Source organism: Neovison vison, chromosome 14 (assembly GCF_020171115.1).
Source record: "Neovison vison isolate M4711 chromosome 14, ASM_NN_V1, whole genome shotgun sequence".
In the NCBI taxonomy this organism is placed as follows: Eukaryota; Metazoa; Chordata; class Mammalia; order Carnivora; family Mustelidae; genus Neogale; species Neogale vison.
This window is the reverse complement of record NC_058104.1, coordinates 10,519,489-10,537,114: the sequence shown is the minus strand read 5'-3', so window position 1 is coordinate 10,537,114 and position 17,626 is coordinate 10,519,489. Positions and strand designations below refer to the sequence as shown.

General features: G+C 54.9%; 1 protein-coding gene across 1 annotated transcript; it reads right to left on the bottom strand.

Annotated features, from left to right (window-relative positions):
* Positions 1–3,929: 3,929 nt before the first annotated feature.
* SSC4D (scavenger receptor cysteine rich family member with 4 domains) lies at positions 3,930–16,679 on the bottom strand. The gene is made up of 12 exons (XM_044232663.1): positions 16,639–16,679; positions 16,256–16,410; positions 13,556–13,754; positions 11,924–11,959; positions 11,368–11,673; positions 10,640–10,717; positions 9,555–9,869; positions 8,333–8,410; positions 7,469–7,543; positions 7,046–7,357; positions 5,980–6,057; positions 3,930–5,361 (listed from the first exon to the last, which is right to left on the bottom strand). The coding sequence occupies exons 3-12, from the start codon at positions 13,719–13,721 to the stop codon at positions 5,045–5,047; spliced, it is 1,761 nt and encodes a 586-aa protein (XP_044088598.1). The 5' UTR covers positions 13,722–13,754; positions 16,256–16,410; positions 16,639–16,679; the 3' UTR covers positions 3,930–5,044.
* Positions 16,680–17,626: the final 947 nt, after the last annotated feature.

The following is a 17,626-nucleotide window of genomic DNA, read 5'->3' as shown; positions in this document are numbered from 1 at the left end:
GAAAGAAAGGAAAAGGAGAAAGGAATGCAAACAACCAAGCAAAAGTCAGCAAACGTCAGGAGTGCTCAGCAGAGTCCAAGCTTCTGAAGAATTCCTGGAGTTTTTGGTAGGGATTCTGGGTATCCTTACTATAATGGAAAATACCCAGCTGGCTTGATTGATTCATTCATCCATTCATCCTTCCTTCCTTCCTTCCTCCCTTTCTCCCTCTCTTTCTTTCTTTCTTTTTATTCTAAGTGCCAGTGTGTGGATGGAAGGTGGGGCAGAGGGTGCGGGAGAATCCCAACCAGGCTCCACACCCAGCTTGGAGTCTGTGCTTGATGTCAAGACCCTGAGATCATGACCTGAGCCAAAACCAAGAGTCAGATGCTCAACCAACTGAACCACCCAGGCACCCCGGTGACTAGTTCCTTTTAAGTAAATTTTAAGAGGCAAAGCATACTCAAAAAGTTGAAAGAGGTGGAAGGTATTCAAGAGACTGCCATCTGGGGCACCTGTGTCTTCCATTTCCCAATGGATTCCCATTGCCTTGAGAATAAAGCTCCCCACAACTTAGAAAGCCCCAAGTATCTGGCCCTTTTTCAGTCCGAGCTAAATCCCCACTGAAGGATTTAGAATGTTCCTCTCCCCAATTTTTCTGTGGCCAAAAGGTTCATGGCCACCTCCCTCTCATTACTGAGGCCCAACTCAAGCCTCATCTCCTCGGGGACCTTCCCTGACCACCCAGTCCCTTTATGGGGACTTTATGTTCTTTTTTTTTTTTTTTTTTTAAAGATTTTATTTATTTATTTATTTATTTATTTGACAGAGAGAAATCACAAGTAGATGGAGAGGCAGGCAGAGAGAGAGAGAGGGAAGCAGGCTCCCTGCCAAGCAGAGAGCCCGATGCGGGACTCGATCCCAGGACCCCGAGATCATGACCTGAGCCGAAGGCAGCGGCTTAACCCACTGAGCCACCCAGGCGCCCCTTTTTTTTTTTTTAAAGATTTTATTTATTTATTTGAGAGAGAGCACGAGAGGTAAGAAGGTCAGAGGGAGAAGCAGACTGCCCATGGAGCAGGGAGCCCGATGCGGGACTCGATCCCAGGACTCTGGGATCACGACCCGAGCTGAAGGCAGTCGCTCAACCAACTGAGCCACCCAGGTGCCCCCCACTTTATGTTCTTTAGAACACTAATCACTAGCTCAAATTCTCTGACTATGGATGTGCTCAGTGGCTTATCATTTCTTTCCTCCTCTTGAAGATCATCTCTGTGCCTTGCAAACAGGAAGCTGGTCTGGGTCTCTTCTTGCTCTGGAGCCCCAGAGCCTGGCCCTGCACACAAGAGCTTCAGAAATATTTGCTCATGTCCTTCACTCACCCGACAACTAGTATTTGACCAGCTGCTGTGCACAGCATCCTGTGCACGAAGCTGGATATGACAGCTCCAGCCACAGCCCTCAAAGGCCCCCTGAGCTAGTAGAAGAGACAGCCAAGTCAGCAGTCTCTGCAAGGGTGAGAGCTGTCCCTGGGGAGGTACAGACAGAGTATGAGGCTGGCTGTGCCTCATCCACACCGGGAGGAGGAGGCATCAGGGCGTTCTGGAGAAAAGGAAAGCTAAGACATGAGGCTAAATTAGAGTTGACTCAGGGGAAGGAGGGGAGAGGGTGACGTGTAGCCCAGGCAGAGAGAACAGCGTGTGCAGAGGCCCGGTGGGAAGGGAGCCCAGACATTAGAGGAATTGAAAGTAGTTCAGTCTGGCAAGAATCTGGCAGCAAGTGGCAAGAGATGATGCTGGAAACACAGGCAGAGCCAGGCTGGAGAGGACCTTGCAAATTGAGCTAAGCAGTTGAGGAAGAGCACTGGGGAGCCATTGGAGGTGTTTGAGCAGGGTAGTGGCAGCATTAGGTTTGTCAACAGCCCATGGTTCTTGTGGTGTGGGGAATGGGCTGGAGATATGGAGCCAGTGAAGCAGCTGGGGTGAGAAATGTGGGATGGAGAGAAGTAAGCAGATTCTAGCAAGGTTTGGGAGATAGAATTAGTAGCGTTTGGTGACTAATTAGTTTTGGGGGGATGAGGATTGCTGGGGATAACACCCAGGTTCCTGGTTTAAACTAGTGATTGGTAGTGTTACTTACCGAACAGGGAAACCCAGGTTTAGGTACAGGTGACAAAAGTTCTGAGTGGGACAGGCTGAGTTTCGGGAAAGCCTGTCCCACTCAGGGACAGCAAGTCAGCAAGCGATTATTATGTGAGTTTCCCCAGGGCATAAGCACTGTCTTTTTTAATCTGTGTGCTCCCAGGCGTCAGGCCCTGGCCCCACAGAATATTAAAAAGGACCCACGACAGGGGCGCCTGGGTGTCTCAGTGGGTGAAAGCCTCTGCCTTTGTCCTGGGATCCAGCCCCACATCGGGCTCTCTGCTCAGTAGGGGGGCCTGCTTCCCCCTCCCCCACTCTCTGCCTGCCTCTCTGCCTACTTGTGATCTCTGTCAAATAAATAAATAAAATCTTCCAAAAAAAAAAAAAAAGGACCCACGACAGAGCAATAACAACAGTGCTAGCCTTGATAACTGGGTGGAAAACAGGTCTTAGATAAACCCTACAGGGCAGGGGCGGCTGGGTGGTTCAGCTGTTAAGCATCTGCCTTTGGCTCAGGTCATGATCCCGGGTTCCTGGGATCCAGCCATGCATCAGGCTCCCTGCTCAGCAAGAAGCCTGCTTCTCCCTCTCCCTCTGCTCCTCCCCCAACGCATGCTCGCTCTTTCTCTCAAATGAATAAATAAAAATCTTAAAAAAAAAAAGAAAGGACGCTAATGCTTCCACAGGGCTGTTTTGAGGGTTGACAGAGTGTCGACGAAAGCAGTTTGTTTAGATGGGAGAGAGGGGTCCAGGGATGGGAAGCTGGGATACTTCTCAGGAGGAGGGAGGGGCACACCTGAATGTGGGTGTGGCCAGAGGGGGCGGAGCAGAAACTGAGCGCGGCGCTTGCACTCAGCTATGGGGGTTTCAGGCTGGCAGGAGGGTCTCCGTCCCTCTACCCAGACTCCCTGAGTCAAGTATTTTTGTTCCTTTCATTGCTTGGGTCCTCATCCTTCCAATGACACAGTGGGTCTCAGAGCTCCAGGACAAATGGAGACAAAGCCATTCCTGCCAAGTGCTGATGGACTGTGGAGCTCAAGTGTCTGCCTTGCTCCTTGGCTGGGAGCCAGGACCCAGGTTTGGAGCCTGTGGGAGGCAAAATAATGCCCTCCCCCACTCTCCTCCCCCAAGATGTCCCTGTCCTAATCCCTGGAGCTCCCGAATGGGTTACTTGACAGGGCTAAAGAGATTTTGCAGGCGGGATTAAGTTAAAGACTTTGAGATGGGGGAGTATCCTGGATGATCCAGGGACTCCCGTAGTCACAGTGGGCTTCAGAGGATGGGGGAGGCAGGAGCGTCAGGAAAGGAGATGAGGTGTTGGAAGCAGAGGTCGGAGTGATGCACTTACTTGCTGGCTGCAAGGAGGTCACGAGCGATGTGGACAGCCTGGAAAGTTAAGGAAATAGATCCTCCAGAAAGAACACCAAACTGCCCATACCCTGAGCGTAGCACAAGGAGACCCACTTCAAACTGGTGACTTAAGAAACTGTAGGATGGGGTGCCTGGGTAGCTGTCAGCTGAGCATCCGACTCTTGGGTTTCAGCTCAGGTCATGGTCTCAGGGTCCTGCAACTGAGCCCCGAGTGGGTCTCCACAGTGGGCTAGGAGTCTGCTTCTCCCTCTCCCTCTGCTCTTCTCCCTGCTCACGCTCTCAAATAAATAAAACCTTGGGGGGGGGAACTTTATAGGATAATAAATTTGTGTTTCGCAGCCATGCAAAAGCAGAGAGCCTGCAGGCCAGACATGGAAGACAGAGGCTTGACCATGACAGTTGCTTGTTGCTCACTCTGAGCCTGAGGGGGGCTCTGGCAAGATCCCCGACTTCTCTCTGCCCCTGGAGCTCTGGGTAAGCTGCCCCAGGAGCAGCCCCTGGGAATGCCCCAGTGCTGCTCTGCTTTCATCTCCCTTCCTCTTCTTGAGTTTTGCTTCTAGTGACTCTGCCCATCTTGCAATGTGTCTTGGAGCAGACCCTTTCCTTCAGTGGAAAAATTTCTCTATATGCAAAAGGAAGGCAGAGATAGGCTCGGAGACCCTATGGGGCCTCCCAGGCCTTGTATCATGACTCAGCATTTCCAAGATATGGGGGCCTGCTGAGAGCTCTCCAGGACGCTTTTGATCTACCCTCCATTCCCAAGCCAGTTTTCTCCAGAGTCCTAACCAGTCTTTCCTGCTGCTACAAATGATGCACTTGTGCCCACAAGTTAAAAGATGGGGGGGGAGGGGACGACAATGCTTTATTGACTTGGCACCTATGAGCAGGTGGCTATAGTCCCCCAGGGTTCTTTGCTACTGCAAAGTGGGGGCTCTGTGGTGGGGGCAGCATAAATCAGAGATGCTGGTTCCAGCTGCTCGGAGGGGCCACTGTCCCTGCTTTGGCCCCTCCAGTCCCCTCGTCCAGCCAAGCACCATCTGAGTCTGGGCCCTCTTGGAGAAGGCCAGGGCAATGACCGGGGTTCTTCTGCAGCCCTAGACAGTCAAAGTTAAGAGCTGTGGGCCTCTCTTGCCTTCCCTCTTCTTGGAGAATCCCAATATGGGTGGGGGTAAGGGAGATACCCCATTTACAGAGAGGCCCTGAGCCTCCTGGACCAGGCTCTAGGAAGATGCTATAACAGGAGCCCCATCAAAGAAGAGAGTTAAGTCATTCCCTTCTCCCCGTTTTATGTTTTGGCTCTGCAGAAAGCGGGAGCTCTCACTGAACCGGGCCCATGGTAGCTGATGACAGGTGAGGTCACACAGAAAGTTGATGGGTAGAGTCCGGCTCTAGGCTCCTCCAGGCAGGACCACACTGTCTGAGTGTGTTCTCTCCCAGGCAAGAGGAGGGAAGGGTAGGGTGAACTGAAGTTGTCACAGGAGGAGGGCTTCCTGGAGGAAGAGGGAGAAGCCACAGCAGGCTCCCAGAAGAGATGGTCTGCAGAACGGGCTGGGTCACAATGACCGGCACAGGACACTGGCATCCTCACTGTGGTCACAGTTGTGGGCATCCCAGCGTATGTGAGAACAGAGAAGAAGAGTACTCTCATCCCCTCGGCATTTGACATTGTCCAGGAGGATAGGTCCTCGGCCTGGGCCAAAGTGGGCCTCGCCGGGAGCTGCCAGGGCCTGGCCACAGCCCAGCTGGCGGCACAGGACAGTGGCTGCCCGCAGGTCCCAGGCGTCATCGCAAACAGTGCCCCACCGTTGCCCTAGGAAGAGTTCTACACGCCCCTCACATTGGTGGGCTCCGTTGACCAGACGCAGGTGCCCTGTGGAGACAAGGATCAGAGCTTGCAGGGGCTGGCCCATGCCAGGCCATGAAGGGGTAGACAGAAGAGGCAAATGGTGGTGGTCTGAGACATAGCATTGCTCTAGGAGCTGATGGATAACGGCAGACAAATCAGATTAAAATAGGACGGGCAGCAGTCCAGACTCAGTCTCTGGACTGGAAGAGCATGCCCCAGCCGTTGTGGGGTGCTGTGCACATCCCGATTGCTCCATGTCTGTTGTTAGTGCTCTGTTCATAATCCCAGACCCTTAGCCCCAGCGCTGCTCTCTGGAGACTGTGATTGTGTCCCCTGAAGGTCATCATCTCCACTCACAGGTTTAAAAGTGAATCCTTTCACTTATCTCTTCAGGAAGTTAACACATTCCCTTATTTTGGTTCCTGTCCCTAGGAATCCTGAAGATTGCTCCCTTGAACCCCCCCCTACCTCTTTTTGGACACCATATCCCTATTAATGAAAACAGAGACTAGCACAGAACAAAGATTCTCAAACCTGGTGCAAATCTGTTGAGCTGTGTAACCTCAGGCTATGCTCTCCCTGGATTCTGGTCCTTCCTATCCTGATGCCTCTACTTCCATCTTTAGGGCTGTGAGCACCTACCATCCCTTGGCCGAGGAGTGGGTACCCGGGTGGTCTCAGAACTATCCTGCTGGACTTGCAGTCCTAGCTCCTCTGGGCCTGGCTCAGCAAGGAGAAAGAAAAAGAAAGAGGTGGCTGTCACATTAGGGAACACGTTCCTTGAGGCCAGGTTACTTCCAGGCCTCCCAAGGGAAGCCTGATTTAGGGGTAGAGAAAAGTCCTGACGGACAACTGCTTTCTGCCACTTGGATCAGAAATGGGGTTTGCTGGGCCCCCTGGGAGGCTCAGTCGGACTCTCTGTTTCCACTGGGGTCAGGATCTCAGGGTCGTGGTGGGTTTCCCCACTCTTCCCTCTGCCTGTTCCCCCCTGCTCATGCTCTCTCTCTCAAATCAATAAATAAGGATTGTTTTTCTTTTATCCTGGGACCCAAAGCAGAAGCCTTTGAAGCTACCCCTTTGCAGCCAAAGCTCTTAGGCCCAGCGCACCAAAGGAGAGTGAAGTTATCAATTTCCACCCCAATCAATGAACAGAAGCATTTAAAAACAGGTCAGACTCTACAAACACCCCTTTCCACTGATTCCTCCCGAAGGTCAGACGTTTGCTCCCGGAAGGCGGGTGAACTCTCTCTGCTTACTAGGGCTCTGTGGGTCCTTGACTCAGCAGAGCTAAAATACCGCGGCCCCTCCCTTAACACAGACTTCCAGACTTTGTCCAGGGCTTTCCGCCTTTCACCTCCCGCCCGCCCCTCCCCGCCGCAGAACGCACGCCCTCACCAAGCCCCACCCCACTCCCACTGCAGAGGGCGCTCCCTTCCCGGCTCCGCCCGCGCCGCGCAGCCGCAGAGCGCGTCGATGGTCGGGCTCCGCCTCCCTCTGCGCAGTGCGCGCGTCCTCTCCGGTCCCGCTCACGCCGCCGTGCCGCAGAGAGACCCCACGCCTGACCCCGCCCATTCTCTACAGCCCGCCTCCTCCCGCCTGCGCTGCAGTACGCGCCTGCGCGCGGCCCCGCCCATCCCGCGGAGGCCGTGCCGCGCGGCCCCGCCCGCGCCGAGGTACGTGCCTTTGCTCGGTCCAGCGGCGGCCTTACCTGAGCAGAGCGCCCCGGCGTCTTCGTGGTGACCGCAGTTGTGCTGACCCCAGCCCAGGTGAAAGCAGTCGCTCAGGCGGGCCTCCGTTCCGGCGCAGCCCACGTTGTCCAGCAGCACCGGGCCGCGCCCGTAGCCGAAGTGGCCGAGGCCGGTGGCGCCCAACGCAGGCCCGCAGCCCGCCTCGCGGCAGGCCACGCGCGCATCCGCGAAGTCCCAGTCATCGTCGCACACGGTGCCCCAGCCCCCGGCGTACATCACCTCCACGCGGCCGCGGCACGGGCCCGGGCCGCCCACCAGCCGCAGCCGCCCGCCTGCGGGGCGCAGAGGCCCGCGGCCATAGGGGCTGGGCTGCGACCTCTGGCTTCCAGAGCCCCAGCCCCACCCTCGTCCACCCTCCCCAGAACCCTGGCTCTGCCACTTACTTTTCTTCCCCGCGGCCCAGGTAGCGGTGGTGAACAGTGCCATCTCCCTGGAAGGCAGGGCACCAACTCCTGTAGCTGCAGAGACAGGGTATCTAGAGCACTTGAAGGGGACAAAGAGGCCTTCTGGCCTGCAGCAGGGCACAGGGCCGCCTACGAGATCCCCCAACTGTACCACACCTGCACCCCACACAGCTTCAATCCTAGCGTCGCCATGTCGGTCACCTGTGGTGCTTGGGAATCTTTTTTTTTTTTTTTTTTAAAGATTTTATTTGTTTTATTTGACAGACAGAGATCACAAGCAGACAGAGAGGCAGGCAGAGAGAGAGAGAGGGAAGCAGGCTCCTTGCAGAGCAGAGAGCCCGATGCGGGACTCGATCCCAGGACCCTGGGATCATGACCTGAGCCGAAGGCAGCGGCTTAACCCTCTGAGCCACCCAGGCGCCCCGGGGCTTGGGAATCTTAACTGGAATGAACCGAGTCCTATTTCCAGGCGTTATCCTAATTTCGATCCTAATGATAGTTCCTGACCAAATTCCAAATGTGCAGGCAGCCTTCGTTCAACCTTCAGCTCAACCCTCTCAAGGCCACTCCATGGCCGACCTCAGCACCCACACAAATGTTACCTCAGAGCTTCAGAGCAATCCCTTACTGTCTCCTCCCACCTTGCTGAACTTTCCAGAGCTCTGGATTTCATCCTTGCTTCATCTGCTCCTCGTTCTCTCACCCACCTCTTCACCATCTGGCCAAAAGACCTGGTTGGTGCGCCAGGGCCCCCTTCCAGTAGATCCAGAACAGCCTTTCTAATTCCCAGCCCTGCTTACCTTGCCCCTACACCATTCCAGCCTGGAAGGCTGGGCTCCTTACCTTCTGGCTCCGTGTGCCCGGTCCAGTCCTCTCTTGTGGCCAAGGGAGGTAGTGCTGTAAGAGTCGGGGGTCCCAGCACTAGAGCAGGAGAGAAGGGAGCAGGGTCAGAGGCCAAGGTTCCTGGTCAGCCTTGGGCTGTCAGGGGAGAATGGGAGGGTGTCCCTGGAGAAGACAAAAGATTTTACTTCCAGTAAAAAGCCCAGTGGGGCTCAACCCCCCCACCCCCGGGGTCCAAGTAGGTCTGCCCTGCTTGACTGTGTATGTCATTTACTTGGGGTGCACTGTTGTACATTCCACAGTTTATAAGGGGCTTGCAAAACAAGATTCACTCCCATCTTAAAGACAAAATAGGACTAGAAAGAGCAAGGGTCATGCTGGAGACTGGGCAGCAAGATTAGCTGTGGCTTTGCCCGGGTTGGGTATGGGAACATGGGTCAGGCTTTGCCTCAAGGAGCCTATGCTCTGCCATCTGTAAACCAGGAATGAGGGCCCCTGGTTTGCTATGAGACATGGACAAACAATTTGTATCTTGTAGACTAGAGTCCAGCTGTGAAGTGCCATTACTGGTCCTGTTCTTATTTTTTTTTTAAGATTTTATTTATTTATTTATTTGACAGAGATCACAAGTAGGCAGAGAGGGAGGCGGGGGGAGGGGTGTGGTGGGGGGGAGCAGGTTCCCTGCTGAGCAGAGAGCCAGGGATCTGGGGCTCCATCCCAGGACCCAGGGATCATGACCTGAGCCGAAGGCAGAGGCTTAACCCACTGAGCCACTCAGGCGCCCCTGGTGCTATTATTCTTATTTGCTCAGAAAAACTATTAAAATGGGAGAAGGACCAGGTGGGTGAAAATGCTATTATAAGAGCATCCAGAATCTGGATTCATCGCTGGACTACAGTGAGAGAATTCAGGAGTACCTCTGGTGCAATTCTAGAGTAATATTACTTTACTCTTTAGTATTCCATGAAGAGTACCTAGAAATTGCTAGAAAATTCCGGGGGCATTCTTGGGGTGCTGCTAGATAATATTGCTGGCACAGTACTATGAAACCTACCACAAAGACGTACAGAGGCACTGCTAGAGCAGTACTGAGATGGACATTAAAAGTAATTTCGGGGTCTTCCTGGAAAGCACCGGGGAGCATTGAGGCACCTCCACCCCAGCCTTCCCCGGCCCACCCCGTCCCCGCCCCCGAGCCCGCCCCCAGCCCCCCCCCAGCCCGCACCTGCGCAGAGCGCGCCAGCGTCCTCGTGGTGGCCGCAGTTATGCACACCCCAACCCAGGCTTAGACAGGCCGCCAGGCGGGGCTCCCCGCCTTCGCAGTGTACGTTGTCCAGCAGGATGTGCCCCGTGCCGTAGCCGAAGAAGGCGTTGGTGGTGGCGGCCAGGGCGGCCCCACAGCCCAGCTGGCGGCAGACCACGGCAGCATCCGGCAGCCCCCAGTCGTCGTCGCACACGGTGCCCCACAGGCCGCCGTGCAGGATCTCCACCCTGCCCTGACACGGGCCCGTGCCCCCCACCAGGCGCACGCTGCCCTCACCTGGTGGGGGGGTGGGGACAGGGCGCAGCTCCCACAGGGCTCTGCCTCCCTCACCATCAGTGCACCTGACCCGACGCGCCCACAGTGCCTCAGGCCCCGCACGTACCCACAGTGCATGGTGCCCCAGGACCTAAAACCAAGGAGGAGCTGTTCACCCAGTTACCCCAGGGCACTGCCTCCTCACAGTCCCAGATCGGGGGAGGTTTGTGGGATCAGGACAGACTGGCTTCGCGTGTGTGTCATTTCCTGCCTAAAATCAACCTTCCTAGCCCTGGTCCATGCGCTCCTAAGCAATCCTAACCCTACAGGATATGCTGTTTCCTCACTTCCTACTTCAGTGAAAGCCGCCTCACCTTTCCAGGTGCATTGCCAACAACTCTTCCTCTAGGAAGCCCTCCTTGATCCCGGATAGATGAGACCCACTTCCTCCTCTGGACTTCTTGCCTGTTTATCTGTCCATCCTTTAGGGCACTTTCCATTTTCTTGCTCTACATCATTACCCACATTTCTGTACATATCTGACTTTCCCATCGCATTAAGCTCGGTATTCAGCTCTTTCACTAAACTTGTGCTATTTTTACTCATCCCACGGGAATGGATTCCTCTCTCCCTCTTCAGCCTGTGAGCAGCCTGGGGGGCTGCGAGGGGCTGGATGGGGAGGGAAGGACTCAGCTCACCCAGTGGTTATCCCTCTCTTCCCACTGTAGATATGGGAGACTCCCCTTGGGGTTCTTAAGGCCCAGGTGATCCCCAGTGTTGCCCTTACTTACCTTTCCCGTGCTGGGGAGTTGTAGAGGGCACCCTACTCGTGAACACTTTCCTTGATGGGGGCTGCGTGGGCAAGAATTCTGGGAAGGAAGCAGGGTGGGAGGGAGGAGGACACATGCATCTTCATTCTCACACCCACGGTTGTCTGAGCAGCAGGACACGGACCCCTAAGGTACCTGCCATAGGGCCTCTGGCCACACAAAGGGTCAAAGCCAGGAACCCTGGGGTATGAGAGGAGAAGGGGCCCCCTGAGTCCAGAAAGCCGTGACTTCAGATGACTTCTTAGAGCAACATCCCATTACTTGAGAACATACTGGAAATGCAAATTTCCAGGCCCCACCCCAGACCAGCAGAATCAGGAAACCCACGGTCTGTGTTTTAATGAGCCCACCAGGTGATTTTCTTGGAGAACTAGAACCCTTACTCTCAAGGTCAATGCCTCTCAGAGATTTCTGCTGCAGCTTCACACCAGATGGACCTCTCTGCCAGTACTGACCCCACTTGTTTGATTTAAAAAATGGGGAGAGGCCTCTGCTGGAACCATCAAAGCCCTACACAGACACAAGAATGCTGGTTCTCCTTCAGCCAAGAACACACCACGAAGCGGAAGGACCACTGGGACGCTGACAACTAGGACTAGCCAAGGCCCCCCTTCCCGTATGGAAGTTCCTTCATTCATCCAGCCTGCAGCTCTGCTGCCTGCCCTCCCTGGCCCCAGGTCTCTGCTTACCATCGCATAGGACAGCCACGTCTTCGTAGTGGAAGCAATTGTGGACGCCCCAGCCTCGGCTGCGGCACTGGCTCAGTGCGGCTTCCTGCCCGCCACACTCCACGTTGTCCAGCAGGATGGGGCCTCGGCCTTGGCCGAAGGCCAGGGGCCGGGGCACGGGCAGCGCCAGGCCGCAGCCCAGCTGTCGACACACCACGTTGGCATCCACCACATCCCAGTCATCGTCACAGACGCTGCCCCAGGAGCCACCGTGCAAGACCTCCAGGCGCCCCCGGCAGCGGCTGGGGCCCCCCACCAGCCTCAGCTCTGTGGAGAGGGTTGAGCTGGCACCAGAGGGATCACAGGGCCTGAAGGGCAGGACGCCCACCTTGCTGTGAAGCCTGGAGGATCAGTCCCTTTGGGGCCTCATTTCTCCCTCTCGGTCCAATGGGGAGACCAGCGCAATCCATTTGGGGGCCTCTAGAGTTACCGTGGGCTGGTTAGTCATCACTCCCCGAGGATCTGTTTTAGCCTCTGAGTACGTGGGGGCAGGGCAGGGAGGGGCAGAGACACCTACCTGGAAAGGGCAGTGGGGCGGGCTGTAGGGCACCGGCTGAAACAGAACGACAAGGAGCATTGGCCCCTCTACACCCTCCCTGGGCCTCTTGGCCCTGGGGACACAGCCTCCCCCCCGACCCTGACCCCCTACTGCCATCTTTACCACCCCCCCTTCACTTCCCCTGCCTTCTCCAAGCTTCTCCTCTCTCTCCCCGCGACTGCCCCAGTGGGCCCCCTTGCTTCACCCATCTCCCATCACCCCAGAGAGATATGCCTGAAACAGGGTTTTTTTTTATCCCCCTTCACTGCAAGGCTCCACATTTCCCGCAGGAGTCCCGGACCCTGAGTTTTCTCTGCAAAACCTTCTAGTACCTTCTGACCAGCTTCCCCTGACTTTTTTTAAATTATATTTTAAAATTAAATTTAATTTTTTAAATAAAATTTTAAAGTAATCTTGACCCAAAGTGGGGCTGGAACTCACAACCCCGAGATCAAGAGTCACACGCTGTACCTGCTGAGCCAACCAGGCCCCCAGCATCCCTCCACCTCCGACTTCTTTATATCCCATCAGTCTTGTCTCTGGGTCTTTAACCCTGCAGTGTCCTCTGCTTGAACAGTTCGGCTCATTACAGCCCTGCAGCTCCTTCCAGATACAGCTCGGAACCCCCTCCTCCGGGAAGCCTTCCTGGAGCCCTCAGCTAGAAGTGCTGTCGGTTTCCTCCGAATCCCTGGTCACCAGCTACATGCCCCTGACTGGGCCTTCTGCCTGGTGATGTGGCTGTGCCCGACTCATCTCGGTGTTTCCCAGCCTTACCCCTTCGACCCCGCCCCAAGCCACGGTCACTAGCTCTGCCTTAAGTGCTTTTGGGATTCATTAGGATATCCCCCAAAACATTTACCTACACAAGACCTTCTGCTTGAGCCCTCATATCTGTATACGCCAAAGCACTGTGCTCATTTTATGTGCCCGGCTCACTAAACCACTAAGACGACGTATGAGGTGGTGGGTAGAGTTGTGCACATGGGGAAGGTCAGGTTCCGTGGGTTTAGGGAACTCGCTCAAGGCCATACAGTGAACAGGGCGTAGAGCTGGGATTCCAACCCAGACAGCCACACTCTTCTTCACCACACAATTCGGGGCACATGGCCTGAGAGGCGGGGAGGTAAACAGGGAAACTGGCCTGGCATGGGAAATGGAAAATCCCTAACAGCTCCTCGCTTGCATGCAGGGTATTATAGGTCCCAGGCGCGTTCATGTACGTTACTTCGTAGAATCCTTACAACCGTGCTCTGAGGTGTGTACTACTATACCCATTTTACAGATGAAGAAACTGAGACTGAGTTTCTTCTTTTCTCAAGTTAGGATCATCCCTGCCTTTCGAATAGCCACTGCTGAGCCCACTCCTGTCCCTCCTTCCCTATTTCCAATGTCCCCTACCTGCCCAGACTCTGTGTAGGCTGAGCCTTCACCTCCAGCACGGAGCCCTCCATTTCCCCAATGCCGACCCTTAACTCGACCCTGAACAAGTGTTAGTTGGAAAGAACTTCGGAAATCACCTCACTGACAAATCACGTCCCACCATAATTGTACAGCTGGGAAAACCTGAGAGCCAGAAAGGGGACAGGTCAGGAGTTAGGGGAGGGCACTCACCCAGGGGCAAGAGGAGGAAGAAGGACAGGGCTGGGGGGAGGGGTAAAGGGGCGTTGCTCCTGTCTCCTGGCCTCCAACCCCTGCTCCTCTCTGTCCGCTGGGGATCAATTCGCATCTCTGCTTCCGGGAGCATCCAGCCAGGGCACGGCCTTTCGGAGGGTCCCATCAAGGGGCGGTGGAGAAGTCACAGCTGGAACATCTGGAATTAAAGATCCCCAGTCACTTCCAGCTGGAAGGGGCCCAGAGAGAGAGCTTCAGGGGGATGTGACATTTCTGCTTGCATCTGGCATTCTGAGTGGAGACAAGAGCAGGGGCCACAGCGGGGACCCCTGGAAAGGACAGGACAGAGCACAGGACTCTGGCGAGCAGGTAGGTCTGGCAGGAGCGGAGGGTGTGTGAGAGCAAGTGTTAAGAGGCAAAGTTGGAGGGTTCCCTGGTCCGAGGCCAACAAGGGCCTGGAGGTCTTGCAGAGGGCTCAGCGCATCCCAAAGCCCCGTGTTGGTGCCATGGGTAATCCACATACTTTTAGTGGCCGATAGAAGGATGTTTAACTCTTTTCTTTTCCTTTTCTTCTTTTCTTTCTTTCTTTCAACAGTGCTTTCTATTTATGCCAAAGGCGTCTGGTTTTCCATTTACTTGGAGCAATATAAAGTTTCTCTTTAGAGTTAATTTAAAGGGATGCTTGGCTCGGTCGGTTGAGAGTCTGCCTTCAGCTCAGGTCATGATCCCAGGGTCCTGGGATGGAGCTCTGCCTCGGGCTCCCTGCTCAGCGGGGAGCCTGCTTCTCCCCCCTCACTCCCCCTGCATGTGCTCACTCTCTGTCTCTCTCTGACAAATAAATAAATAAAATCTTTGAAATACATATATGTGTGTAAATAATAAAGTTAATTTAAGTAAGAAGAAATGAGTCAAATTAAGGGGGGGGCGGAAATCAAGGAAACATGGTTTCCCTTAACTCTCAAATATGCCAAAATGGGGAAGGGGTAGGAAGCTAGATGCCACGTGGGATGTTCTATTCCTCTGGAGTAGGAAGCCCTTGAAGACACTTGTTTAAGTTTTGGGTTAAGGGGGTGCCTGGGTGGCTCAGCAGATTAAAGCCTCTGCCTTTTGGCTCAGGTCATGATCTTAGGATCCTGGGATCGAGCCTCGAATCAGGCTCTCTGCTCAGCAGGGAGCCTGCTTCCTCCTCTCTCTCTGCCTGCCTCTGCCTACTTGTAATCTCTGTCTGTCAAATAAAATAAATAAAATCTTAAAAAAAAAAAAAAAAGTTTTGGATTGAGGAGGGGCTCCTGGCTGGCTCAGTGGGTAGAGCACGTGACTTGTGATCTCAGGGTCACGAGTCTGAGCCCCATGTTGGGTGTAGCAATGACTTAAAAATAAGTAAATAAATTTGTGGGGGGTTGTCTGGGCAGTTCCGTCGGTTAAGCCTCTGACTGTTGATTTCAGCTCAGGTCCTGGTCTCAGGGTCATGGGATCGAGTCCCACGTCAGGCTCTGTGCTCAGCGCAGTCTCCTCGTCCCTGTCCCCATCCCCTCTCAAGATGATGAGTGGACAAAACCTTAAATAAATAAATAAACTTTGGATCGAGGTATACAAGTCCCAAAGTGCATAAATTGGACGTGTAGTGCTCAGCGAACATTTGCCCCACGTAAGCAGCGTCCTGGCGAGACCCCATGTCCCCCTTCCTGGCAGACCTTCCGCGGGAGTCGGAAACAGTGCCTGGACAGCCGTGGGATGGCTGGTGCGGGGGAGATGGGAGTCTGGTTTAGTGGACGGGTCTGGGATGTACTGAGAGGGAGATACCTCCCCAGCAGGAGAGAGCCCCCGTCTCCCCCTGGCTTGGCCTCCGTCCTGGCGTACAAACAGTCTGGCTGGGGAAGGACTGAAAACCTATCTGCATGTGGGCACGGGGTTTTCAATGCTCCATTCATGGGGCCCAGGACAGCCCCCAGTGGAATAATCAGCTTTTGTCCTCCCTCTGCCTGACCTGGGAACAGCTGGGAGATGGGAAGTGGAGGACTGGGCGGGGGTGGGGGGGCAGGGCAGACATGGGCCAATCTTTGCTGAGGGGCTCCACGGTGATCGGGGCCTGGCCCTGCCTCACCTCCGGGACCCCGGGTGGAAGTGAGGCTTAACTGTTCCCTGCCCTCCGTGAACTGTGACTCTCTGAAGCTCTCACACTCCATCCCCTCCCTTGATTAGTGCACCCTTTACCTTTATAGCTTGGGGCGGGGCGGGGTGGGGGAGGCAGGCAGCATAACTTGATGCTCATCTCTACACCTACTAGCTGTGTGCCCTCACTGTCCTCATCTGTGAAATGGGCTTAGGAATACACTTCGCTCCAACCATTGTTGCTGGGTTAAAGGAGCTGAAGTTTATAAAAGGTTTAGCCCAGTGCCCAGTCCACCCTACACTTGGTACCTGTTTTACTGTTACTACTCTCTGTGGACCTTTGAGGGCGGAGGCAAGATCTTATCCAATGGCAGCATCTGGCACGGGGGGGTAGAAATGTTTGTTGAACGACTGAGTGCGGTTTAGGGCTGCAGAATCATAGAATGAAGCTGTCCGAAGGGGCCCGGGAGATCATCAAGGGTAATTCCACGTCTGACCAGTAGAAAACTTGCCATTCTCTCTCTCTCTCTCTCACACACACACAAACACAGACACACACACACACCAGCAAAAGTGAAGTATTCATACCTGGGGGAATGTTCTAGGCTCTTTCTGTCCCCTCTTCCACAGTCTTTCCAAGGTCAAATTTCCAATCACTTTTTCTGCCCCCAGGAGTTTAGGAGGGGGAAGGATCCCCCAAAAGCAAATCAACACAGACCTTTCTTCTTCTTTTCTTTCCAGAGCTGGAAGGTGAGCAGAGGCAAAGTCCCCGTCCATGGAGCTGGCTGGTGGCCCCAGCCTGTCCCCACCCGACCTCGGGGGCAGAGGGAGGCAGAGGGAGAGTGGAGGTGACCCGCACGGTCTGAAGCAGCCCCAGGGAAGGGGCACCCAGGCAGAGGAGGAGCTCCGGGGTGGGGGGGACAGGCGTGGACTCTCAGGGCCAGGCAGCCCCTCCTTCCCCTTCCTCCTACCCCAGGGCTCGGGTTTCAGAAAGGCAGCTCAGCCAAGCATCCCTGAGCTCCTGCAACAGGCCTGATCCAGCCCTGACTCCGGTTGCCCCAGGGAGTCCCCTCCATCGAGCCCTGACCCACGTCCCGCGGTGGGGTTGGAAACATGACCACAGAGTGCGTGCAGTGGGCTCTCCATGCAGGTAGGGCCTCTGATCTCGCTGCTCGTTTTGCCTTCCTGTCATTCCCCTTGACTTCTGGTGCCTTTTGAGGTTTGGGGGTTTTCTAGTTATCGGTGACGGGAGCAGGCATGTGGCTTCTATAGCTTGAGGCTTCCGTAATGCTTTCCTGGAACTATGCACCCTCCCTCCCCAACCACAAACTCTCAAAGCCAGAGCAGTCCCGTAGGGCACTTCCCCAAACTGGCTGTGCACCCACATCTGCCCCCGGGTGAAGGGGGGGCTCCTTAAAAATATATACAAATTCCCGCCCCCACCACTCTGCTATGGACATTCACAGATAGGGTCCCCCAAAAGTGTACTTCTGAAAAGCTCCTGGGGATCAAACATGTTTGGGGACGAGAGGTGTCGTCCAAACCATTTATCCTGCAGGTGGGAAGAGGATGCTAAGAGAGGAAAACGGAAACACAGCCCAGGCTCCTGGAAGGGCTTAATTTCCTGGCTCCGGGGCCTGATCCTGCTTCCCGTCTCTCAGAGAAAGAGAAAACTCTCTGCAGGGAGGTCTGCCGTCACCCTGCTCCCAAATCTATTCGCCCTCGTGTGTCTGCACCCGGCCCTCCTTCCCTCCTGGCTCTTTCTTCCTCCCCTGGCCTGACCGAACGGCTCCCCCGCAGTCCAGACCCCGGTCCTTCTGCCTCGTCAAGGACCTCCCTCTCTCCATCTGTGTATCTTCTCCCCCGTATTCAGCTGCTCTTTCCCAACTGGATGCTTCACCCAGGGCTTCTGAGCATCCTCTGGTCTCTGTCATGAAAAGCAAGTGACAGGGGCTCTTA

Coding starts and splice junctions, on each gene's coding strand:
- SSC4D (XM_044232663.1), bottom strand. CDS start 13,721: ATGGGACCCTCCGAAAGGCCGTGCCCTGGCTGGATGCTCCCGGAAGCA. Junction 8,411..9,554: donor CGCTGGCGCGCTCTGCGCAG/GTGCGGGCTGGG, acceptor CTCCTGCTCTAG/TGCTGGGACCCCCGACTCTT. Junction 5,362..5,979: donor CACTCCTCGGCCAAGGGATG/GTAGGTGCTCAC, acceptor TTGTCTCCACAG/GGCACCTGCGTCTGGTCAAC.